The sequence below is a fragment of the Melopsittacus undulatus genome, chromosome 3 (assembly GCF_012275295.1).
Source record: "Melopsittacus undulatus isolate bMelUnd1 chromosome 3, bMelUnd1.mat.Z, whole genome shotgun sequence".
In the NCBI taxonomy this organism is placed as follows: domain Eukaryota; kingdom Metazoa; phylum Chordata; class Aves; order Psittaciformes; family Psittaculidae; genus Melopsittacus; species Melopsittacus undulatus.
Genome location: NC_047529.1, coordinates 98,400,916 through 98,427,423, shown reverse-complemented (window position 1 = coordinate 98,427,423; position 26,508 = coordinate 98,400,916). Strand labels below are relative to the sequence as shown.

Genomic DNA, 26,508 nt, shown 5'->3' with positions numbered 1-26,508 from the left:
GGGGGTAGGGTGGTGGGTGATGAGGGTAGGTTCAGGAGGGTGGGGTGTGATCACAAAAGCACAACATTTGCTTGGTAAGTGGAACTTACTGAACACAAGTTAGGGAGGGTGACTTTCAATTTGATTGTTTAGATATTTCTCATTCTCTTCACTAGACTGTGCAAATGACTGGGACTTTCCAGTCATTTGCTTATAGTTTCAGAGCAGGTTAGATAAATATCTGTTGGGATCTAAAAATAGTGGGGGGAAAATGGTGGCATCAAATAAGTTCTAGTGCAGCTATTATAAATACATTGTACTCTAGTTGAGAGATGGAGATCCACTTCCAGTCCACAGAAAGTGATGAAACATTTACCTGCAGGCTTTTATCACACTGTGAAATAAAAACAATGTGGAAATAATGCACAGCAGGTAAGGAAATCCCTTAAGCATCCTTACCAAATGTAATTTTTGTAATGATGAAAGTGTCGCTAGAGCTGCTCTTTCCCTCTATTACACTGCCAAGCATGTGAGTAGGTCCTCTTTACCACTTTTGCTTCTTAGCTCCAAGTTTCAAGTGCTAGGGACTGGCACAAAACTAGGTACAGAGTCAGTGGAGTTGGAGCAAGTGTGGTTGAGAAGGCAAGAAAGGAGGAAGAACCACACAGACTAAGAGCAAGCATGCACTGAATCCATCTTTATGTAACATACTTGCTCACCAGCAGCTGAGTCCTGGCACATTTACTCCTCTTGCCCGTATAGCAGACTCATTTACACATGACACGGGAAGACTTGCATCACTAGAGCTCCCTCTCAGCTTTTGTAGTCTCCTATGCAGATGGCCTGATGCCCCAGCTTTTAAGCCAAACTCTCACTTCATAGCTTTTAACTCAGTCTCCCCAAACACAGAATCACAGAATCACAGAATCACGGAATGCTTTGGGTTGGAGGGGACCTTAAAGATTGTCTGGTTATATACCCCTTGCCACAGGCAGGGACACCTTCCACTAGACCAGGTTGCTCAAAGCCCAGTCCAACCTGGCCTTGAACACTGCCAAGGGGCAGCAACAACTTCTCGGGGCAACCTGTGCCAGTGCCTGAACATCACCATTTTCAAACCACTTGAGTGTATCAGCTTCCCCAGAGTGGATAGGGCTCCACCATCAAGAAAAGAAAAACCAGGGCAAATGCTTACATGGCCACAAAATACTAATTTTACCTTTTTGTGCAAGTTCTCATACCAGTAAACCAACACCCAATGACTTATTTGCCAAGCGAGCACAGGCCTGGCTCTTAGCACTTGCTAAGTGTGTTGCAAAAGGCAGCACTGCAAGCGATGGAGGCCAGGCAAGAGATTTACACATTACTTATCAGGACAAAACACATACTAAAAGCTTGCCCAGATAGAAGCAGCTTAATGGAAAAACAGCCGAAGTGAACAAATAGTTGGGTCAGGTGACTCACACGCAAATGAAAAGTGCTCTACACATCTATACCCATTTGCTAGTTTTGAAGGGGAGTTTCTCTACGTAAGTTAAAGATGACAAAAATGTTTACAGTTTTCATTAGAGAATGAAGACCTAGCAATAAGTGAAATAATTATTTCTTCAGGCTCTGGAAACAGGATGACTTTGGCAGCAAGGGAGGCTAAATCCATTAAAGAACCATTTGCATGTAGCAAGGTCAACTATATTTAGCTGGCAGTTCTTGTCAGCTTTGGGCTGCAACACTAGCTTTTCTTTTCTTTCTCTGACCTCAGCCTATGATGTAAAAACTTCTTATTAACAGAAAGATGGACAGAAACATTTAAAGAGTAATGACTTATATGGTTGATGAACACTGTAAAAAAAAGAATTTATTCTATTCATATGTACAAATGAGGACAAAACCTACATACTAGAATCAAAACGAGAATATTCATTTTATGATATGTACCAAAAGTCTGATCTAGGAACTTTTTGTTGATCTTTGACTTTTTCTTTTCAAGGAGTCACCATCTTAAATCAAATAGCCACACTATCAAATGTACTTGACCCATAACTATGCTTCCAGTGATTATGATGAAGACAGAATTACCTTGGAGATGTTTTAGGATACCTACAGCTGTCTACCTAGGATACCCATGACTGTCTCCATCATTATTAAAAGGGACCACCATGGAGTCATGCTAATAGGTAAAAGCAGCACAAATTAATTTTAGCCCATTATCAGGTCTGGAATCAACACTGCAGAATGTAACTTCATTATTTACAATCAGATTGGCTCAGCTGTAACCATAGTCAGCAGAGTTATATTAGGAATGGATACATCAAAGTATTTCACGTAAGTGAAAAAGTAATGGTCATTATCAAAAAGGAGACCGAAAATCAATTCCTTTTTGCATTGTCAGTTGCAGCTTTAAAAAAATACGTGTTTTATTCAGTCTTTTTGAAATCTCACTTTGTTTTGAAATAGGACCTTCAAATCCTTATCTGTAATTTGTATGTGCAAGTTTCAAACCTCCACAAATGTAGCCAATGCCAAGGGGGGAGGAAAGAAGAAACAATAAGGGCTGCAGGGATTGTTTAGCAACATGTAAGAGAATTTTTTTTACTGGATAGAAAGAGTACTATGTTGCACATGAAACATAGTGGAGCAAGAACAGAGTGATGCCCAACTTGGAATTCCACTTGTGTGTCCATGTCAACACATCACCCGATCTTTGCGCAGAAGACATAAGCCTCAATTCTAAGTGCTCAGAACTTAGTTTTAACTTCTCTTAGCACAAATAACAGTCCTATTTCTGTCATCCTCAAAATAATTAATGTATAATAACCCTGTTGCTGCTTCCAGCCATCACATTCTACAGTAATGAAATTCTTTGCACACTTGTTTCTGTTTTGTATTCTCTCCCTTTTCTTTTACAAAACTGGGATGAAAATGTGCACTTATCTCTATAGATATGAATACTTCTACTGACATTCAACATGTAGATAACAGAAATTAATTGAAACATGCTCAATACTTACGGTTAACAGGTTAATTAAGTCCATATTAGGCTCTAAATGATGAGAGGCAGTCTGCAGGGAAACTAGTTCACTCAGGGTGATGGAAAGCTGTTGCATTTTCACTATGTTAACTTTGTTCTCATCTATCCAGTCAGGAAAAATGACATGGACAGCAATCAAGTCTTTCAAATGAACTCCTAAAATAGGAATTTTGAAGCCAACACAGTCAGCAAAAGCCTTGCGGTAGTTGCAGTAGTTTCCATTGGAAGAGACCAGCTCTGTCATTTCGTTCCAGTCCTACAAACAGCCAGAGAAGCAAGTCTCTGTGAAAACATTCATAGAATTTTCTTAATCTGGTTTAAATAAGCACAGGTCATGTCAGGGTAACAACAGTGTTAGTTTCCTCTCTGGCACAGGCAATCAAGCAGAGGATCTCCATGAGCCAATCCTTCTCCACCAAGAGGAATGCAACCAAAGTGCCCTTGTGGATGCCCTGCCATGATCCAAGTATTGTGCTGGTGAGACACCTGCACTGCAGAATCCATCAGACCTCAGAGAGGTGATGCTCTGCTCATTATCTCTATATTCTGGAGTCCACCATACCTTTGTGACTTCTGAAGAGAGATGAGAATGTGTTTCTTTCAGACGAGAAATAGAGCTGTGGCTTAGACCTCCCACAACTGCCATCAGTGTGTTGAAGTTCTGGAGTTGAAGGAGCTTCTGCAGGAGAGATTGATCATGGATAATTAAAAGTAAAGGAAATACATGTGGCAGCTATCTCATGTCACACACAACAAGCTAAAGCAGACAATCTGTCACTGCTAAAGCAGAAATCGTTAAACCAGGAGACATAACATAATGGTTCAGCATTTCTTTATTTAATTAACTTAGGTCCACAAGAAACACACAATAACAGTTGTCAACTAGAATACAGCAAAGAAAGATTACTTTATAGTTATGTCTGATAGTTAAAAGACACAGATATACCACACCTGAACATATAATGTGCAGTGATGTTGAACAGGCTATTCACTGAGGAAACAGCACAAAGAGCTTCCAGTTCATTTGTTTACTGCAATCTCGATTTATGTTATTGCTTCATACTGGAAGAAAAAGATTCATGTGCAAGACTTACCTGTGCAACATTGATAAACTTTGTGATTACTTCTGCCCTTTGCTGGGGTGTTGGTTTGCTGAGAACCATGAGCTGGACCCATTTGGAAATACCATTAAATAAAGCAATAGATCTCTCCAAAGTAAGATTGTTCTCCAAGCAGCCATGGATCACATAGCTTTGGTAGTCTGTGAACTAACAAAAGGAAGGCATTTTCAATAAAAAAAGTGGACAACTTAAGAACAAAATTGAAACTGACTCAATTTTTATTTTTTTCTTCTCCTCTTGTTTAGCAAATGACAAAGACTCAGGGTCAGCAGACCCTGCTGCAGCTCTGTCACTCTTCACATGAGCTTGAACTTCATCCCAAGCAGTTAACTGTGCACCTATTTTCTTCCTCCTATGTAAAAAAATCTGTTTCACAAGGAGCTACTTCTGATAAATCTTGCTCGTTTTGATGTTATGTTTATGCTCTGTCTGTTCATGGATGTGGTTCTACATGGGAGAACCTTCCAAGAACTAAATTTCCCTACAGGTTTGAGAACATTTTTCAGCTGTCCCTTAAGGACAGATTTTCAGAAGCTTATGACATAACTTTAGCTTGCTAGCAGTGTAAGCCAACACACATTTCTTGGTGTGCTAGCTGATCAAAAATTGCCTGCTAGACCATATGATGACATACACGCTAACATAGCAGATACTTGTCTCAGAAACTGCAGATAAAGAGTATTTCAGTGTTCAGTTTAAAATGTTTTCTGTTACAGTTAACACCCCCCTTACTTCTCCTCCATCCTTTTCTCCCCATATTTTTATTAAATAGGTAAAACCAATGACAGGATTCAGACTAATCATATTCTGCAGTTACAGAGCTTTGAGATAACAAATAGTAAAAGATTCATTAACTGTAATTGGTTGCAGAGAAGCATCTGATACTGCAAAATTCAACCAAAGAATGAACAAATTAGAAACAACAAGGAAAAAAGAAAATTGATTGCAGGTCTGAGTTTTATTTCTGGAATTCCCAAAGGAATTAAAAGATATCTTAAATCTAGCTAGAAATCCGTGCCATTTTTGTTGTTCCTCCCTCCTTGTTTAGGGTTAGTCTTGCACAGATCACGGTAGGGTGTTTTCCCATGATTTGAAGTCTAGAGTAATAAACCTTTGAACATTATTAGATGATGCCAAAAGTGATTCTGTTTAGACTGGTCTCAGCTCCTCATTGATCTCTCTTTCCTTCCTCCCTTGAAACAAACAAAAAACCTCATATATTTTTCTTAGTTTTGTAGTTCGATTTCTTTTACGCTCCTAAACATTTTTAAAAGTCTCTTTTTTTTTTTGACAAGAACTTGTCATCTTGAGCACTTACTGTTTCCATTTGCCACCAGAAACAGTGGCATCATGACCTTTTCATATGGATATTTGCCATTAGACATCAGCATTTCTTTTTGGCATTTGGGTTATTCATTTGTTTTGCTTTAGCATCTACTTTAATTTTCATGCATTTTTGCCTCTTGTTTGTGTACAATCCTCTATGAAAAGTAACTCTATCTGAATTTTTCTCAGTGCCAATAGAGGAAAATGAGGAAAGAGAAGCTGTGCAGTTTCCATTCTTGCATTTTTAAAGACCCAATTGGCGAAGTCCCTGAGGAACATGATCTGTCTCAAGGCTGACCCTACTTTGGGCGGGAGGTTGGCCTAGAGACCCTTCCAATCTGAATTATCTTTTGATCTAAAGTTTTAAAATGAAAGGACAGTTTCTGAAGAAGTAGTTGGGAAGAACAGAGACTACAGAAGGACTATGCATATCTCAAACTCTTCAAAAACCATTCATTGCAAAGACTCTCATATTTACTGAAAAGTAATTAACTATTTTCTCAGAGGTAAAAACAAACCAAACCAAACCAAACCTGAAGACTTTGAACACTAATATTAGTTTAATCAATAGCTGCAACACATGGTTGCAGTGGCCTTTAGCAGTAATTTTTGCCTAGTATTTCTCAAAAAAACACCCCTAAACTTATGTTACTAAAAGCATCAGTCATAAAAAATATCAAGGAAGTTCTGGTACAGCCACGTCTATGTGCAGCATATGAAGGATTATAATGATATGTTACACGGAAATGTAGAGGGGAAAAACCTCATAAATGTTAAACCATGTGAACACTCTTTAAGGACAGGCTCCTAATTGCAAATGGCAAAGCTGTGGGCTTACAGAAATTCTCCTGAAAGATTTATGCTCCAGAAAAGTAAGATGTTCAGCTAGCTCAATGGGCTCCAGATGGTCAAACAGCAGGCAGGCTTTTCCTTTCTTGGAAACCTTCTTTCTCTGTGTAACTCTTCTCATCCAGTCATAGGAAGGACTGCAACAGAAAAGTAGGTATAATTCTCAATTATGTTTGGGTATATGTGAGTGTAGCCCACAATTTGCACACATAGTTTAAAATTACTAAAAGACAGACCATGAGCTTTCTGATCTGTGACATCCAGTACATAACAAACACTCAGAGTAGCACTGTTCAATTGCATAACAGAAGATAAGAGTTTCAGAGACGTTTCTGCAAATGATAAACAATAGCAAGTTTCTATCTGAATACAGATGATGTTCTCTATGATACAGGAAGTCATAATTAAAAGATTGTTTGGAAACAGAACACACCAAATTCTGATGCAAAATAAAAGAAAGACTTGAATAATATCAAGGCTTAATTCTTACTCTGTAAAACCACAGGTCTATGAAATAACAGAATAACAGAAACAGTCAGTCAAACAGCTAACTAAATAGTAAATGGATGGACAAAAAGGCAAATCATTTGCTTGCAAGAAATGGAATAATTTCTACCCACATACAGAAAAAGAACTTCAGAGAGCAGAAAGTTTGCTAATAATATTTTAAACTGAAGATTTAAGAGGCAATATTTATGTAATTTCACTCATACTGTTCTTGCAGGAAGTCTTTCAAACTTTATTGAGATTAATAATGCTGTCCTTCCAGATTACTATGCCATTTTTAAATAAGGAAAAATCACTATGCATATGCCACATTTTCAAAGGAAACCTACAAAATTAGGTGAGATACAAAAGCCTGTCTGGTGATGTTTAAAAGGTAATTTTCTTTTCAGTGTGTCAAGGAAATAGTAGCGTAATCATTTTGATGCAATAAAACTACAAATGTGAATGCTATAGGCTATCCAGTTAAATCATAGAAGTACACAGAAAGCCATCCAAAAAAATAATTTACAGGTTACTGATGAGAGAACAAAAAAGCTTCCCTGAGAAAATGCAAGATTTACACAACATGCAAGTCACTGCTTTACTTGGCATTCTGTATAATAAATGATAGGAAAAAAAATAATATTAATCACTTAATTGGCACTAGCTTTGTCAGGAAGATTATTCCTTTCCCATTTATGTTAAAAAGCTTACACACAGATAAGAATCTTTTCTTTACTGTGACCCCAACTAGAATTTCAAATCTGTAGTAACTTCAAATATAGAAGATAATACAATCTTTTTGTAACTGCTTTTTTTGCACTCAAGATGGCCCTTAGCACTTTTATATTTTGCATTGAACTAGAATTCTACTGTTACAGAGAGGAGGATGTTGAAGGTCATGACATCCTTACATGCTGGAGATATCAATGAGGTGGATGTGATCCTCATATCCAAGCTGGCTGGCTACTTCTCGAAACTCTTCAGTCAAACGAATCAGCCCAAGATCCAAGTTAAACTCTGCAGGAAATTCCAAAATCCAGTATCTGAAATCCAAAGCCAGCAATTACCCAGGGATTCAGGTATCACATTCAGTGTCTGTATATATGCATATATATATATATATATATATATATATGTGCATACATTTCGTTTAATAGGACTTAGAAGTATTTTACACCCACTGGTCTTTGGACAGAGAGGGTAGACTACCTTAGCCTGTTGCTTCTGTAATTATCTGTGACACTGAAGTGGCAAAAGCCACTTTATCTTATAATTTCCTTTGGTTAACCTACCACAGCACAACACAGCAGCACTGTACTGAAATGCAGAATTTAAGTGATGTCTCAGGTGCACAAAACCAAAGGCACACACACATGTTCTGATTCAGGTTGCCAGGACACCCAAATGACACTTGCACTTAGCCTTTGTCCAAGTGACACACTCTGTCTATTCAGAAAAGAGTTTTCAATGCAAATGAAAACATGAATGTGAGTGGCAGTTTTAGCATGATAACCATGTAAAAAACATGTCTCCTCTGCTATTTAAGCAGGGTATGGAAAAGGCTTTATCAGTCCTGCTTTCAATAATTCCCCCTCCCTTCACAGTGATATAACCTAGTCCAGAGTAAGGAGGAAAAATGTTTGAGGGAAACATGTTATGTCATGTTAACTTGAAAGTTCACACTTTCTCTTTTACAGAGAAAAGTTCCTACACAAGCACAGCTTCACGCATGGAAGACTTTTCATACAAAGGAGGTCAGAGACAGTCAGTGCAAGGATCAGAACATACTCAACCTGTAATGGTTGAATAGTGGAACTGGCATCACTAACAGAGTCCTGTCACCACAAATTGTGTAGGTATTGTGTGAACTGAAGTTGACAGCCCAGAAACTATCTTTCTTTACCACACTAGATCACATCTGGGAGCAAAATATGTCTCTCATCTACATGGTACTGAACTAGTCTCTCTCTAAGAAATGTCATACTCAAACACCAGCTAAATCATAGCACAGGTTTTCAAATAGCTTTTTAGCTCAATGCAGTTAAGTGTCTTAAAGGCTGAATGGCTTATTTAATTGTTTTCAAATCAGAGAAATTAATTCTTCACTATGGACTGGAGATCATGTGAACAAAACCCCTCCAAAACAACAAAACCAAACAAACAAAAAGCAAAGCTTTGTGGTTTTATATTTCCATGGTTTAGTTTCAATATTTACAAAAATAAAGTACATTGATGGTATTCACAGTGGCATAAAACCAAAATGCCAGAGGGTCAGAAGCACACTTACCTCATGAAATAACAGATTTTTAATCTGAATTCATTGCAGTTCTCCCCATTGGCATCTCTATATGTATGCTAGTTAAAGAAAGGTTTCTGTGCCTTGGTTCAGTAATGAACTTTTTAACCACAGAAGACTTTAACACTAAGCCAGCTTCCTAAAAATCAGTATCAAACTTTCCTACTTGAGATAACTACAGTATGTTCTGATAATTCATTCACTTTTGTAGTATCTTAGGGGACAAAGACCATTTTTTGGCTGCCATTTTATTTTTTGCCCTAGCTAAAATGCTTCTATTCTATTATTCTGCATATTCTGCTGAAGGGTTTGTTGCTAGCTCTGGCTAACCAAATGTGACAATAGTTATGATTACTGAATTCTCTGAGAGGTGTAAATGACACGTAGGTGCTTAGAAAGATGACAGTAGTCAAAGGCCAGCCCACCATGATACATTTGAGAAGTTATCTTGGCCACATATTTCCACTAATTCAAAGTTAATGCAAGATATGCCTCAGCATTCTTGTACATATGGAGAAGGTCCACAAGCAGAAGCATAAAGCTCACAGACTTCCATCTTTTAGGTTGAAAAAAATTCACCTCCAAACCTTTTTCACTGATCAATAGACACATTTTTACATGCAGTAACAGAAACAATCTGCTTTTGACATTATAATATTGATTTCCAAGACTTTGTGAAAGGATATGTGGACAGAAGCTTGCCAGCCAGCTCTGTAGAAGGCAGATACCACCGGTGCATTAAAAGAAAAGTCCTTGGCAAAGGATTGGAGCACCTATTTCCCTTGTCATCTGCAAAACAGAAACAGTTAGCCACAACATTCATGAACAGAGAGGAGTTTTTCTCCTTTAGGGAAGTCAGATAGAAAGATCAGAAGTGGAAATGTTGATTTATTATCTACCAAATAGGTAGGAAATAACACCAAAGCACAAAAATGCTCCTTTAAGAGCAGTTATTTCAGAATGTAGTGCTAAGTACTTAAGGAAAAAAAAAACCCAAAACATTGCAGATAATGGGCCATAGCTAAAAAAAACCCCCACAAATAAACCATGGCAGGGACAGCACTATTCTAAACCTTATACAAAGATATTGGCAGTAATCTAAAGAAAGAACCCAAAATTAATCCACCAAAAGTGTGGGGATTTATGTACAACCACTTCCAATATGTGCTTTAGTGCAGCTTTATAGCTTTATGTTAACAATTAGATTGTTAAAAAAAGGGATCTGCCTCAACTAATTCAATGTCAAAGCAGCATCTCACATCTGTGCCCAGGGCCCCATCTTCAGCTGCTTTGCAGATCAATGTGTCTTTGCGATAATGGCCACTGAAACTACAGAGAGTTATTCCCTGGCAGGCTAGTTGACCATCAGTCTTCCTCATCTGCAATCTTGGATTATTCTCTGTATGTCACTCTTCTAAAAGACAGTAGATTGTATGCATGTGTGAAACAGGAACAACACAGGCAGTACATGTGTATACAAGGAAGAGGGGCATGATTTCCAACAGACAATAAGTATATGGGCTCTGATAATACTTTCATTAGGTTTTAGAACAACAGGTTTGATTATGGTCTATAGAAATGCATATACAGGGATTCACTACAGTCAGTAGCAAGATTCATTTGTCCCTCAATTATTTAATCCCTCTCACCTTCAGACATTTGTTTCTTTCCACAAGGGAAAACAATTAATACCTCATTCCAACCAAAAGCTGTCCTGCATTTCAAGAGAATCTAAATGTAGCTTTGTGAATTAAGGCCCCACTGCAAACTATTTAAGACCATCCATGAACTCATCTGACTACAATGTGACCTACGTCATGCTATGAATCAAAGTCCATTTCATCACTTCTTTGCCTCAGACCTGGTACATCACAGTTTAACATGACTAAAAAGATTACATGAGCCTTAAGTCATTTTCATGTCAATTATTCCACGATGCTTCAGAAAACCTTTCAAAAAAATGAGGGGTCAGAAATGCAGCTGTGTAACCACTTAGGACAAAAATCAGTGCCAGAAATAACCCCTTGAATAATTCAGCTAAACACTTCACTTGGTGGAGGCCAGCATTTTAAAAACCACTATAGTCACCATTGTGCATTATCTGTATTACAAATATTGAATACAGTATGCATGTGATTAAAATTCTGGCTCCTGTGATTCTGGTCCAAAATGAAACATGGAAAACTTTACAGAACAGAAATGTTGTTTGCCAAAGGAAAGACTGGCTAAATCAGAGAACAGCAGGGGTTATATTATAAGGTGAATTCCAAGAACGGCAATATTGAAACCCGTACCAAACATTTCAATACAAGTGTTCAAAAGCTCATCCAAAGTTGCAGCCTTCCCAAGTGTGTTTGACCCCATTGTCCTTTAGTCGTTGTCAAAAAACAAGGGACATTTTCATCAAGTAGGATGCTGCTTCTTGAGCTGCACAGCTTTTTCACTTTATTTTGTAGGTTGTGTTCTTAGCTGGACTTCAGGGAAAACCTGGAGGAAGTAAAAGAAATCATAACTATGTGGAAGACTTATCAGGATGCAATGTTAACAGTTCAGCTAATCTTTTTTGTAAACTGGTTTTCCCCCACATGGTACAAAACACGTGAGATTGTTGTCAGCTTTCCCTACTGTCCAGGTTTTGACAACTACATTCCAGCTTGTGCTTTTAAGTGTTGTCCAATTGTTTGTCCACTAGCACAAAATAAATCTATAGCTAGGGTCATAAACCAGAAACCAGATGGTAAACGAGGACATGCATGTACAATGCCGCACATTGTGTTCAGGTCATTTTATTTACACTTGATAAGTCGCTTTTGGTTAATAACACTGCTTTTATGCTTTTAAGCATAACCACTGTGTTTTTTCTCTAAGGTTACGGGTTCATGGTAATGCTAATGGTCTTAATTGGCACAGACTCAATAAAATGTTTAATGAAGTTCACAGCAAACATTAAACTAGGCGGTGATTTTTCAGAGAACCTTAAGATCAGTCCCTACAGCTTTTTAAAATAAACCTCATAGTAGCTGACCACTCACAGAAAGCTGAACTCAAACAGAAACTTCTAAATTGTATCATAAATCTACTATGTGTTTAATTATCAAATATCCATTTACCTGAAGATGCACAAAATACTCTGTTATAAGTTTACTCTCTGTACAAGAGTACCTTCTTTCCTCTTTCAGTTATAGCAGCCTTCCAGTACCTGAAGAAGGCCTACAAGAAAGCTGGAGAGGGACTTTTTACAAGGGCACGTAGTGATGGGACAAGGGGGAATGGCTTTAAACTGAAAGAGGATAGGTATATATAAAATATTAGGAAGAAGTTTTTCACTCTGAGAGTGGTGAGACACTGAAACAGCTTGCCCAGAGAAGTCACAGATGCCCTATTCCTGGAAGTGTTCAAGGCCAGGTTCAACAGGGCTTTGAACAAACTTGGTCTAGTGGAAGGTGTCTCGGACCATGGCAGGTGGGTTGGAAATAGACTGTTTTTAAGTTCCCTTTCAACCCAAACCATTCTGTGACTCTATGACAGACCTAGATGCAGAGTCCTGCAGGGCTCAAGCTGCTCTGAGTATGCAACAGTGTTTTGCTTGGAAAATCTTAAAAAATCAACATAAAAAGGACATGGAACTGTTGGAACAAGCCCAGAGGAGGGCCACGAGGATGATCAGGGGACTGGAGCACCTCCTGTATGAAAACAGGCTGAGCAACTTGGGGCTGTTCAGCCTGGAGAAGAGAAGGCTGCGTGGAGACCTCATAGCAGCCTTCCAGTATCTGAAGGGGGCCTATAAGAATGCTGAGGAGAGACTCTTCATTAGGGATGGTAGTGATAGGACAAGGGGTAACAGGTTAAAACTTACACAGTAGAAGTTTAGACTGGATATAAGGAAGAAATTCTTTACTGTGAGGGTGGTGAGGTACTGGAATGGGTTGCCCAGGGAGGTTGTGAATGCCCCATTCCTGGCAGTGTTTAAGGCCAGGTTGGACGTAGCCTTGGGTGATATGGTTTAGTGTGAGGTGTCCCTGCCCATGGGAGTGGGGTTGGAGCTAGATGATCTTACAGTCCTTTCCAACCCTAATTAATCTATGATTCTATGATCTTCAAAAGATACCAGTCAGAGAAAGATACATCTTAGGAGGAATGGCTGAGGGAACTGGGGTTGTATAGCTGGAGAAAAGAAAGCTCAGGGGACACCTTATCCTTCTCTGCAACTACCTGAAAGGAGGTTGTAGTGAGGTGAGGGTCGGTCTCTTCTCCCAAGTAACAAGCAACAGGAAAAGAGGAAATGTCCTCAAGTTCCACCGGGGGAAGTTTAGATTGGATATTAGCAAAAAATTCTTTATCAGAAAGGTTGTCAAGGGTTGGAAGAGGCTGCTCAGAGAAGTGGTTGAAAAACCATTCCTGGAGGTATTTAAAAGATGTGTAGATGTGGCGCTTAGAGACATGGTTTAGTGGTGGACTTGGCAGTGCTAGGTTAATGGTTGGACTCAATGATCCTGGAGGTCTTTTCCAACCTAAGTGATTCTGTGATTCTATACTACTATTTTTAGACGGGTTCCTGCAGCCACACTCTTTATGGTCCAATCCAACAATGGATTTAGACATGACACACTTTTTCCTGAAGCTGACAGAAGGACCCCACAAAATAAGCACAGCTCACTGAGCCTGATGTTTCTACAAGTCAGTGCACACACTATTCTGCAGCCCCAGTCAGCTAACAGGAAACATGAGCAGAGAGGTGCAATCATTCAGTCCTGCCCCATTTTTGCCTTCCTCCTAGCTTAAAGCATGCACCTTCCTCTCTCTGAGCTTGGTGGTGCAGACCCCCCCTCTTGAAGGAACACATCCATCTTTCCAGGAATCTTGAAGAGCTCTTATTTGCCATGAATCAGGGGAAAACTATTCCTTTCACAAAACAGTAAGTAGTCAGAGCACTCACCTAAGAAAAAGGGGAAAGTGGGTACACAGCAGATTTGAACCCATGCTTAGCATTCTAGCAGAAAACATCCTAACATTTATCTCTGGGGCTAAGCTGGGCAGCCTCAAACCCTCCTGCTAGACCTGAGCCATCACACAAGAACCAAAGTTGTCTGAAGTAGACCAGAGAGGAAATACAGGAAGATTTGTCTCTCTAACCTGATGGTCAGGCCACATGTGAGCCAGGGTTACCCTATGTTCAGGGTTTCTTCCCAAGACAGTTTACGTATTTGAAGTGAAAAGGTAAGCAGAGCATGTGCTTTATTTACTTGCTTTGAGAGTTAGCCAGCAGCTAACTCTCAAAAAGCACTGTTTTTCAAGATCACAACTCTGTTCTTTGCCATCTTTTGCTAGAATCCCACTTTGTGTATATTTGTCATTTTTTACCATCCCCAAATCCTTCTCTAAGTGCTTAAATTACTGGCTTGATTTTTCAGGGAGGCAGCTATTTAGCTTTTCCAATTTCATCTGACTTAGGACTTTTAGAAGAGAAAAATATAATAAATTGTACATTGGCTATTAAAAGATACTTTTTAGTCAGCTCTTCAAAAATATAACAGAGTAAATCTGTTGCATTTCCTCCTTATCCCTTGAAAATTACTGAGAATGAAATGTAGGGGAGGAGAGATTTGATGTGGCTTTTCAGTTTTGTTAGCATTACCGTCCTACATAATATACAACATACAATCTGTCTTCTGCTGGAAACACTATAGAGGTAGCCATATAGTAATTAACAAGTAAAATTGCAGGATTCTTTCTAAATTATATGACAACTACTTAGGCAGTTGTTAGATCTAGGTATCTAACTAGTAAATACCTATATCCTGATGTTATGGTACTACTTCCTCAAACAGACCATCTGACCAATAAGGGGTTTTATTCTCATAATGCTTCTAAAAGAAGAATAAAATATTTCCACTGGAGAAAGAGCTGGTGGACTGGGGCTAAGCTACATATCTACAGTTCAGCCAAACCCTGATATCACATCTCTTGACTGCAGACTCCAACAGCCACATCCATTACATCATTATTTGTATAATTAAGCACTGCTGTTCTACTAGAACAATAAACATCTTGTCTTTATCATTCCACAGTGGTATCCAACCACATCACCAGCTCTAGTGATGGATGAGCAAAACAGAACTATAAATTTCATTGACACAAATTAAATAAATTATATTCTGATAGTTCAACACAAGAGAAGCACAAATAGAAAAAAATAAAATCATTGCAGAGATTGCCAATATATAAAGAATTAAACACTTTTGAAATAAACAGTTACTATTAAAAAACTGATTGGCAAAGGTGCAGTCAGACTTCCAAATAACAATAACCTAGAAAATCTTCTGCCCTCAGGTGCTTCTCAGCATGTCTGAAACATCTCATTGCCATACAGCTGTTTTAGGAGGATTCAGGAAAGCTGGATAAGAAAAACAGCTCACTCGAGATCACAGTGAATTACTGCACACTATTATAATTTTTTTTTTATGATAGAATTATCAATCCTATTGGGTTTACTGTCATTAAGAGAGGTTATATTAAGGACACAGGAGACACACAATCCTCCACAGCCACCCATTCTCATTTCTTAATCAGGCCACTTGATATTACAATCTCCACTGCAAGTCTTGCTAGTAACCTGCTGGGAAGAGATTTCATGGTGATACTCAGGGATGGGTGAAGGCTACGGCAGCAGGAATACAATCAATATATACCTTAGCACTTCTCAAAGCCTAAGGCTCTGTCTAAAGAACCCCCTTTATTTAGGTAATATGTCATGATATCAGTCATGTCATAGAATCATAGACTAGTCAGGGTTGGAAAGGACCTTAAGATCACCTAGTTCCAAACCCCCTACCATGGGCAGGGATACCTCACACTAAACCATGTAACCCAAAGCTCTGTCCAACCTGCCCTTGAACACTGCCAGGGATGGAGCATTCACAGCTTCCCTGGGCAACCCATTCCAGTACCTCACCACCCTCACAGTAAAGAATTTCTTCCTTATATCCAGTCTAAACCTCTTCTGTTTAAGTTTCAACCCGTTACCCCTTGTCCTGTCACTACAGTCCCTAATGAATAGTCCCTCCCCAGCATCCCTGTAGGCCCCCTTCAGATACTGGAAGGCTGCTATGAGGTCTCCATGCAGCCTTCTCTTCTCCAGGCTGAACAGCCCCAAGTTGCTCAGCCTGTTTTCATACAGGAGGTGCTCCAGTCCCCTGATCATCCTCGTGGCCCTCCTCTGGGCTTGTTCCAACAGTTCCATGTCCTTTTTATGTTGAGGACACCAGAACTGCACACAATACTCCAAGTGAGGTCTCATGAGAGCAGAGTTGACGAGCACACCTTTTTTCATAAAATATTACCACTATGGGATATGCACTTTCCTACTTGGGGGAAACAGAAACATCTGCAGTGATATGCTCTGTAGTTAGAAGTTTGTGATGGCTTGAACTACAAAACTTGCCCAGGGAGGTTGTGAATGCTCCATCCCTGGCAGTGTTCAAGACCAGGTTGGATGAAGCCTTGGGTGATATGGTTTAGTGTGAGGTGTCCCTGCCCATGGCAGGGGGGTTGGAACTAGATGATCTTAAGGTCCTTTCCAACCCTAAATATTCTATGATTCTATGATTCTATGAAAACATAAGTGTCTATCCCTTCTCTGATGGATCCCTTCCTCTTGCCTTCACCCTGACTGCCACATCCACACAGACAGTTACAATGAGCAGATGGCTTTCCCCTAGTACTCTTATGCACTATAATTACATCTTGTGTTCAACGTTTTGGAAGTCTTGAGATGGCATTACTGTGGACTGTCTTGATAGATGTATTTGAAACAAGCTGTAGGCTTTGAGCTCTTGATACAGCCGTGGTGAGGTGTAATAAATTAGTTTTTCAAAGGACACTCTGCCAGCAAACTTCTAGTCTTATGCAAAGCACCAAGTGGTGTGAACAGAGTGGGCAACATGCAGCCAAGTTTTAAATGTTGGCTACTGGAGTCAGTAAAACCAAAAGACACCACCTTTACTGCTGGAGGCAACTAAAGGGAGGTCCACAGGCAGGTCTTCACCTACAGGCTATAGCAGTTTAACTAATATTAAAATGTCAAGCCAGCACAAATACTTGTGTGGGCACTTTCACGTGGATTTCAAGCAATTTCTATTGGTTACACGCCCAAGCTAAACCAATAAGTTGGGTTTAAATAGGCTTAAATTTGACATACAGAGAAATATTTACATAGCTAAATGAAGTTTAAACAGCTTTTTAGCTAAGCCAAAGTAAATGTATATGTAGCATTTTCCCAATTAATTAAAAGTGGGCTATTTTCCTTCTACTTAGGGACAATAAATAGAGCCACACGCAAATAGTTCAACTTTGACACAGAGGCACCTCTATGGGTCTCAGTTTATCCATAAACTTTCCAGAGGCCTGCACACAGGAGATTCATATTCTTTACAAGATTAGGACATTCTTGGGAGCTTAAGTAAGCCAGACTTCCCCACATTTCCCCCCCTCCTCCAAGCCTACCCAACACATCATTGAAAGCTTGCATTAAACAGCTTCCACCTAGCTGCTGGACAAGAAGTGCTAAATGTGAGCAACTGAACAGGGAGATCAGATGAGGAGCAGTATGCAGGAAAAGAAGCCAAGAAGAAACTGAGAGTCTCATGAGAAAGCTTAAGGATTTATCTTTAAGGTTTAACTTCTCTTGCTACACCTTCTTCCTTTATTCTGTACTGCTCATGTCCATGGCAAGCTCCTCAGGACAGAGTTCATCTGCTACCCTGAAGATGTAGTGGAGGTTCTCACAATGAGACCCTTTCTTGTGATTAGTGTAATTACCATAATGAGGATCCCAGTGGGACACATGATGGCTGCACCTTTGCCTACACAGGTGCAATCGAGACTTCTGTTTGGGCCCAAGTCAACCCAGGTTGCCTAATGCATGAAGCTCCTGCAGGTTTTTTTCTCCAGGCTATCAATTTTTTCTTGTAGGTGGTCAGTACCAGTTTATTTATTACAATACAGACAAGTCCATTTCTAGAAAACTCTGAGCAAGTGATACATGTGGTTAGACTTCTTCAGGGTCTGACATATGCTGAAACTGTGCTAGGCAGGAAAAGGCAGTGATGCTGCGCTGTCAGGTAGCCTAATACCACCCGTTCTGTCCCAGTCCATGACCTCAAGCATCACATGTAGCTGGCTGCAGGATGGCACATCTGGGTTACAGATGATGTTTGTCATGTGGAGTGAGGACACAAAGAATAGGTTGTGTCACTGCTCCACGAATGCAAAATATAAGCCTTGCTGGGGGCAGGAGGGCCTTGTGCTCATTCAGTACTCATTGACCTTTGCTACATACCTTCAGACAGTAGTTACACTACAAGCCACTGTAACTGTATACACCTTATTACTTTGATACTTTTTTTTTCTGGATCAAAGGGAAATTCAAAAGACTAGACAGTACCTGAAAAGGGGAGAGGATGTGGAATGGTTAAGTGTATACTGCTGGTGGATGGCTGAAGCAAAACCTCGTATCAATGACAGATGCTGCACAGGTGATGTTAGTGGATTCACAGCACTACAGATCTCATGGGATAAAGTTTCACCTGCTTCATCTGATTTGCCCATCCCGAAGCAGTGTCATCTCTATAAAACTTATAAAACTTTAAACTTCATTGCCAATTAACATTAAGTATTTAATTACTGGTTTGAGTATTGGGAAACAAAGAAGACAAATATTTAAACACCTTTCCTCCACTTTCCCAGGCTTGGATTCACCCCAGACACCTCTGCTCCTCCCCTGCTACTGCTGCAGATTGCACCCTGTCCCTTCAGGGAGGTAATGAGCAGTGCAGGATGTCAGGGCTGGTATACGGTAGTTTATCTCAGCTGCTCTTTCCTTCTTACTCTCGTACTGTGCTACAGCATGGGTCCTCTATGGGCCATAGTCCCTTAAGAGGTGTACAAGCTCTGGCATGGGCTTATCTACAGGTCACAGTCCCTTCAGGGGAGTACCTGCTCTGCCCAAAGCACCTCCTCAACCTCTTACCTTGTTATTCCCTTTGTTCTTCCCTTCTCCTCTCCATTCCCTTTTCTCTCCATGTTCCCTCTTCCTCATAATTTTCTGCCTTTTCTTCAATATGTTTTCACAGAGGTGCCACCAACTTGGCTGATGGGCTCAGCTGAGCTATCGCCTGCAGTGGGTCCCTTGCAAAGACAGCTGGAAGCAGCTGCGTCCAAAACAGGGCAGCTCTCAGTATCCTCCCACAGGTGCCATGACTGCAGTCTCCCTGCTGCCAAAACCTTGTCATCCAATATAGCCTCTAAGGGATGAGCATTTGTTACCTTAGCACAAAGGTATGCAAGTTACAAATTGTCAAAATATATTTTATTATGTTTAATTTTGAGATAAGTGTCCACTGAGCTAAGTATTTACTTTTGGGTCATCACAGGTCACCCAATTAACATAAGAAGGCTATTATAAATTATTTCAGGGCCTAGACATGTACTTTTCTAGAGGAACAGAGGTTAAGTGAATAGGACCATAGGTAAGAAACCAACTGGATATATGGATCCACTCATATACACTACCAAACTATTGGAGCCACATAATGCCTTGTAGAAGTTTGTGTGGGGTACAATACATGCTGGCCAAACACAAAAGAGAAGCTGAGAGAAACCATGAGGAATGCTAATGGACAGTCACATGAGCAAGTACCTCTGGTAATCTGAAAGTGGCTTGATTAAGGCTTGAGCTGCTTAGACAGCATTTTGTTTAGCATTCTTATCTCTTTCTGTGAAATATAACCAAGATGATTTCAGAGACAACAGAACCCCCCAGGTTTCCTCATTTATAACCTTCTAAAATAATGCATAACTTGATAACTGGACCTGTAAAAGCAACAAAGGTTTTATTTTCAATTGCAACTCTAGCGTTTTATGGTACTGGTTATCTACCATACTTCCTTGTCCCATTCACTTATACATTTGTTTTCTCAATTTACTGTGTTGATATTTACTGCTACAACTGTAACTCCAGCTAATAATGGCAGTGAAATCTGAACATACATCCTTGAGTTGTCCCAAGTACTATCACTATGACATCTTACTTCAACTTTCCATGGGTCTAGGTAGTACAATTGCTCAGAATACATGAGGTTAAAAGGAAGAGCTAAAGGAAGACTGAAACTTTCAGTCACACTTCTTAGTAGATTTGTTACAAAAATTGTTTTTTTACTCCCTGTAAAGCAAAAATAAAATTACAAATATCAGGCACTTGTTTAACGTGTATGACACCAGGGGATGCAGCTCTTCTGGGAATCTTTGCCCTTCAGACATGTTAGAGATCCCCAGCACCAAAGTACAACACACTGGGGGAGGACAGCTAACAGGAGGAATTCACATACACTAACTCAATCTTTTTTTCAGGAACCAAATCAATACACCATCAATACCTCCTACAAGTTATACTACTGCCTGTAAGCCTTCAGAGAAACTCTTGGCAAGTACCTTGGCTACTCAGACTTGCATACAACTCTTTACAGCCTTTCATAATTAAGACTGCTTTGTTAATGTAGTCACATAGATCAAGTTAGAGGAAAAAGAACACCTTATCAGCATGTATTCTTGTCTGATTACACTGTTAGGTGCCTTTAATGAGACTGGACCAGCTCAAGAAAGAATATTTTTGTAGTTATTTAAAAAAAATCCCAAACTATAGGGAAATAACCAGCCTTTAAGTTCTGAAAGACAAAGACCCAGTATATTTATTATCATATGTTACAAATGATTTTAATATTTTATTATTATTTGCCTTTCCAGCTATAGTATCTTAAGGCCAAGCTAGGAAAATCACATTTATTTATTAATTTGATTACTAAGAAATCTTTGGCCCTATTTAATTAGACCTTCTGATATATTCAGCTTGGAGATCTATATTTTCCTCCCATACAGCTTATTTTGTCTTATTTTTAGCTAAGCCAAAATTCTTCTATAGTAGCAGAATCCCTGGGTAGTGTCTTTTTTGAAGGTGTTAAATCTTCCAAGAGTTATGACAGCTTGAAGAATCAGTACTGCTTTCAGTTTCACACCACTTTTCCATCAATTTTAAGGCAAAGAAGAACCACAATAGCCTCTAACTTGTATTAAAATTTACTAAGTTTGGTATCAAGGTTCTTGTCTGATAAACCCATGGCTTCCAAATTAATTTTCCCTTGAAAGAAACTTTTCAGTCCATATAATTCTGTAATTTCCAGTTATTTCCATTGTAGACTAACTGCTCATGGGACAATACTTTCTAGGCCCACAATGGCAGACAGCCTCATTGCAAACATCTGTGCGACATATTATAATGATGCCACAAGAATTACAGACACATATGGAGCTTCTTAAGCACATCAAGCTCTACAGGCTTGTGCTGATCACCCAGACAATAGAGATTAGAGCCGAGTATCCCAAAGAGCAAGTTGTTAAAACACATCCCCTCTTTTCTTTTCCATCTCTGCAGCTATGTTGTATCAAGAAAAGATAAAATTATTTGCAGTCACAGATACCAGTGAAGGGAGACTTTAGCACTTTCTAACTACTTGCTGTCATTTCTAGCATCAATGAACATATCTGATTTCTCATTCTTTCTGTTTTTTAGCATTCCCCCAACTGAAGAATACCTGCAGTTACTTCTCATAAAAGCAAAAATATCACCTTGTGAAGAGGAGAGGTTAAGTATGTGTTTATTTTTTCTTCTTCAGACCTGTTATCCCATGCGTTACCTCACTTCTCTCCCCATAAATCCACAACCATGCGTATCCTGGAGTGAGGAGTTGCCTCCTGTGTAGCAAGAGCAGTTTTACTTCTGACCTTTCCTCCTGTGACTACAATCAAAACATAGGTCGGCTTCAGAAATATCTTGACCACACATTTACAGCCTGGGAAGTACTTATCAGTGCAGTAAATTGAGGGCAGCAACTGGCAAAACAATAAAGGCAGGAAGAGGCTTTAAGTAATGGGAAGCTGGATGTCTGAGATGGAGCAAGACTGAGTTAAAAGGACAGGGGCAGGACAGAATTTTGGCTCCTTTTGCTCATTTGGCTGTTAAGGCAGATTTCTAATGGCACCGTTCTCCATTTTCCCTTTGATGAATGGTTCACATGTAACTGCTGTTTGCCCACAAAAGTGCTAATAGTTCTCAGACAAGGAGAAAGACTGGACCAGTTGCTAATGGCCAGTAATCCTTCTCACTCCCTGGTGGCATCTTCCCATTGGAGTGCAGTTGCTCTTTAAAGAGGATGCAAATTAAAACGGTACACTAGAAAACATGGACAGACAACATTCCAGTAGACAGACCTGCTGCGTGACCCTAGGAACTCATGCAAATTGCTGTCTACTGCACACCCACATGAACCAGGGATTCCTGACTTGCCTTGTGCAGTGCAAAAGTTTTGCATCTGAACTCACTGATGACTCACAACTCACATGCAAGCAGGCTTGCAGAAGGGCTGGTAGAGTAAAAACACAGCTTGGAGGTGAGGAGAGATCCAGCAACTTTCTTTGTGAAATTCTGTCAGCAGATGCTGGACATCAAAATAATAAACAGTTCCTTACATCTGATTATTTTATATGAGTTTCCCTTGGGAAGATGGATAAAACAATGACAGCTTCAGATTTCTTAATGATGAAAAGAAAATATTTTAACACAGGCATACAGTGTTTCTTAAGTCAGTTCAGAGGCTTTTAAAAGAGAAGCCTCCAACAGAGAAGAACATGGAAGAGATTATTTGCTTTTTGTAATGTGTCTGACTAGAGTTTGTACTTTAATTCAGAGGTAACAAAGCAACTGTCAGTCAGCTGACTAAACCTTGTTTTCGTACTAATCAATCTACTAAGAAACACACACTGGTCAGTACAATCATATGAAGACACACAGCAAACCTCTAAAACTGTTTACAATATAAGAAGAAGTCTACAGAGTACAGGATATGAAAACAGCGCCATCACAGTCGGTTCCTATATCCAAGCTTTTGGAACAGAGCAAGTTTTATTAATAACCATGTACTTTCTGAACAATAAGACAATTTGCAGCCAACAAGTTAAATATCTTCTTTAAAAACAGAGTAATGGCAACACAGACATTTCTCATCAAAAGACTCGAAATAAGCTCATCTGAAGAGGGTGCTATATATAAAAATATACATAACAGCAAGACAATCAGAAAAAAAGGAAAGAGCAATGTAAAAAAAAATATTCTATCTCAAAAAAGAAAAAAGGAAGAGCATCTTACAGCCCCTGCCTTAATAAGTAATACATTAAACAAGTAACTTTGATCCTTAGTTTGCTAATATTATTTTGGTAGTTAAAAATTTATGATATGAAATAATATTTAGCACAGGATTGCAGCTACACAAATAGCCCACTTCCACAATCACAGAACACATTGCTACAACAGGACTTCAGAGAAACAAATCTTACCAAAACCCACTAGTTAAGTTTGCAATGCTCATGTCTTAATGATGCAACACTCTCTAAAGCTCAAGTATTTGTAATGTAACCTGTATTTTCTACCTAAAGGAGTAAGATGTGTGGAAAACCCCAAAATGCATACTTTGAAGAGGTGCTGTGTGAAAGATGCACCATTATTTGGAAAGTAACAAGTTGCTGCAGCTGTAACAGCTGAGAATCAGAAACTCGACCAACTATCTTTCTGGCTGTGGAGATAAATACCCTTCAGTTAATTGGTAGCATAACATCTTTGCAGTCACCAGTTTAGGCCATCCCCAATACCTGTTGCCCTCATGAGTAACCCAGGAGACACTTATTAAATTAATCCAAGCCTGTTTGCTTTGTGTTTATAGAGGAAACTCTTTAGCATATATTTGCCAAATTTAAGGAGTTTATCAGAATTTCCTGATCATAACTCCAATAATGATTAAAAAGAAGGGAAAAAATCCTGTGGCTATGTGGCAAAGCCAATAGTAAGTGAAAAAAAGTGGTCAAGTAAGGGGAGGAAATTAAAGGGAGTGAGGTGTGAGGAAGATTTTGATCTAGAAGCTGAGACAGAGGTTTAGGGACTTGTTTTCCCTCCCCCAGTACTTAGCATTGAAAGACTGACTGCTATTGCAGTCAGGTTTTCAAAACAGCTCACTTCTTTTCAAGCTTACTTATGGAAACAAATTATATTATAAAATAATTAGTACACCAGATAACCATGCACAAGTCAGAGTTGACACCAACTTTGGAATCAAGTTAAATCAGTGCAGGAATTGCAAAAGGAGCAGATTTTGAAATACAGACATAAACTCTCAGACATAAAGGCTCTTGCAAAAGAGCCTTTATTTAAGTTATATTAATCTGAAACCCACCTCTCTTATTTTGGTTCCACAATGTGAGCTGAGATCTAAATCCAGAAGAAGGATTAAGCACCTAAATCCTGGCTCCCTTTCACTTCCAGGGCCTGACTCCAGAGGTGGGATTCTCAGCCTAGTCTCTCACTTCTCACCCCACCCCAGAAGGTGACTGCCATGAGCTTTTAACCACTCCAAATGTGCAACAACGGGTTTGAGAATCCCATCACAGTCAGCAATGCCAAGCAGCTGTGTTAAGTATCTGCTCGTCACACCTATCACATCTCTCCTATACTAGGTAGGTGCGGCTCTGGTGCCAAGCTCTTTAACCAAGACCTTTGATTGCTCCTTAAAGCTGTGAGAGGTACAGGATCAATTCTTCCCATTAGCAGAACTGCAAATCTCCCACTGCCTTTGATGAGACTACAGGGTGTATTTACCAGGCCCAGAACATCAATGAAATTCTACATTAAATGAAATAATGAAGGTTTTTTTGGGCTATAGGGAGAAAGCAAGCAAGAGCATGACTGTATAATTTAAGGAGAAGAGTACTCACTCAAGAAGAAGTTGGGGGGGAAGAAAGTGAATTCCAGTTCCTGCCCCAATGAAGCCTTAAAAATATATACAGGCATTAGGGCAGGGCTTGGAAATCAAGAGTTTTAGGAAGGGTGGCAGCTGTTCCAGGAAGTATGTGTTCATGAATTTGGTAAAGCAGAGCATGAGTAAGCAAGCTAAAGTAGGCAAGACATCTTTAGCAGTGGAGGTTATTATTAGTCTTTTAATAAGGAAGCTATTTCATGAACGGTGTGATAAGGCTGGAATGTCATGGCTATTCTGATTCAGATGACAAAAATCACTACATATCCAGACAGTAAGTTGACTAAAGACCTAGCTCAGCAAAGATCTTCTGATGTAATTTTCCCCACCAGTAATAAATTCCATATTTGCATACACTGTTTTTTGCTTCCCACTAGCAACAACAGAAATTTCCAAACAAGCTCTGGGTTCAAACACTGGGTCGCTGCAAAACAGTCAGAACTTACAAAGCATGCCATATGAGCCAGCACCAAGGTTATGAACTGGGTGGACCTAAGTGAATTACAGGTTGTGAATGGAAATCTATCTGTAATAATGTTACTTCAGATTCAGGAAATTCAATTTGGTGAGACCAGGGTTTAAGCTGGACAAATGTTATGCCTCTCTAAAGAACATGACAAAGAATATAGCAACATGACAAAGAATATACGCAACTTTGGTTTATGTGTCAAAGGCAGACTCATCAAGAAGTTTAGCATATAAATACACTCTATATGTCATGTTCAATCCATTTGACCATATCATTCATGACTTACCCAAATATTAGTCTCTAAGACTGATTTCTACATTGGAAACCATCTACCTGTTTCAGGCATGGGAAGCAAAATATACTTCAAAAGGAATGGAAATCATCATTCATTTTGGAGATCCTGCTCCTGTACACACTTTCCATACTCCAGACTCTTCAGCACAAGCTCACCGCTACTCTGAGTGGAACATCCATTTACATAGCAGGGGTTGAAAAGAGACAGTTTTAACAGTAGCAGAAGGAGTTGTATTTCGAAATGTATTGTTATAACATGTAGTATCAATATATATTAGCTACTGTTATATTAAGCTCCGTACGATTTTTGTGGTAGCCCAAAGCAGATATACTGCTGAATCACTAATATCAAATTTGTGTTGATTTACAATGATACAGTTATTTTCTGTTTGCAAGAATTGAATATATCAAGTCTCTGAACAAGAATAGCTCAGGTTTCACTAATTTTGCAACAGATTATTATGCCTGCCAGGCTTTTGAGATGTTGAAGCCTTCTCCCCTTGCCTGAGAAACTCCAGATCATTAGTAAAGAGAATATGCATGAATCACAGGTTGGAGAGTACAATGCAGACAGTCAAACCATTTCACCATATGAATATGGTCGGAGGACACTGCCGCAAAAGGAGCAGATTTTCAGAGAAGTGAGACAGCAGATGGCCACCAAAACAACCAGAGTAATTCTCAAGGGTAATTGTATTTTCTGCTGAGCTGTAAACATCAGTTGTGTGGGTATTTCCACACACCAC

At 39.4% G+C, this 26,508-nt stretch overlaps 1 protein-coding gene across 1 annotated transcript in view; it reads right to left on the bottom strand.

Moving 5' to 3' along the window:
• Positions 1-26,508, bottom strand: part of RASGRP3 (RAS guanyl releasing protein 3) — a 57,969-nt gene that overhangs the window by 17,174 nt on the left and 14,287 nt on the right. The window contains exons 2-9 of the mRNA XM_034061263.1: positions 11,383-11,575; positions 9,775-9,877; positions 9,080-9,142; positions 7,704-7,835; positions 6,293-6,440; positions 4,102-4,275; positions 3,570-3,686; positions 2,988-3,263 (exon numbers count right to left, since the gene is read on the bottom strand). Of these exons, the coding sequence (XP_033917154.1) occupies positions 2,988-3,263; positions 3,570-3,686; positions 4,102-4,275; positions 6,293-6,440; positions 7,704-7,835; positions 9,080-9,142; positions 9,775-9,877; positions 11,383-11,452 (1,083 nt within the window). The 5' untranslated portion in view covers positions 11,453-11,575. The remainder of the gene's footprint in view (positions 1-2,987; positions 3,264-3,569; positions 3,687-4,101; positions 4,276-6,292; positions 6,441-7,703; positions 7,836-9,079; positions 9,143-9,774; positions 9,878-11,382; positions 11,576-26,508) is intronic.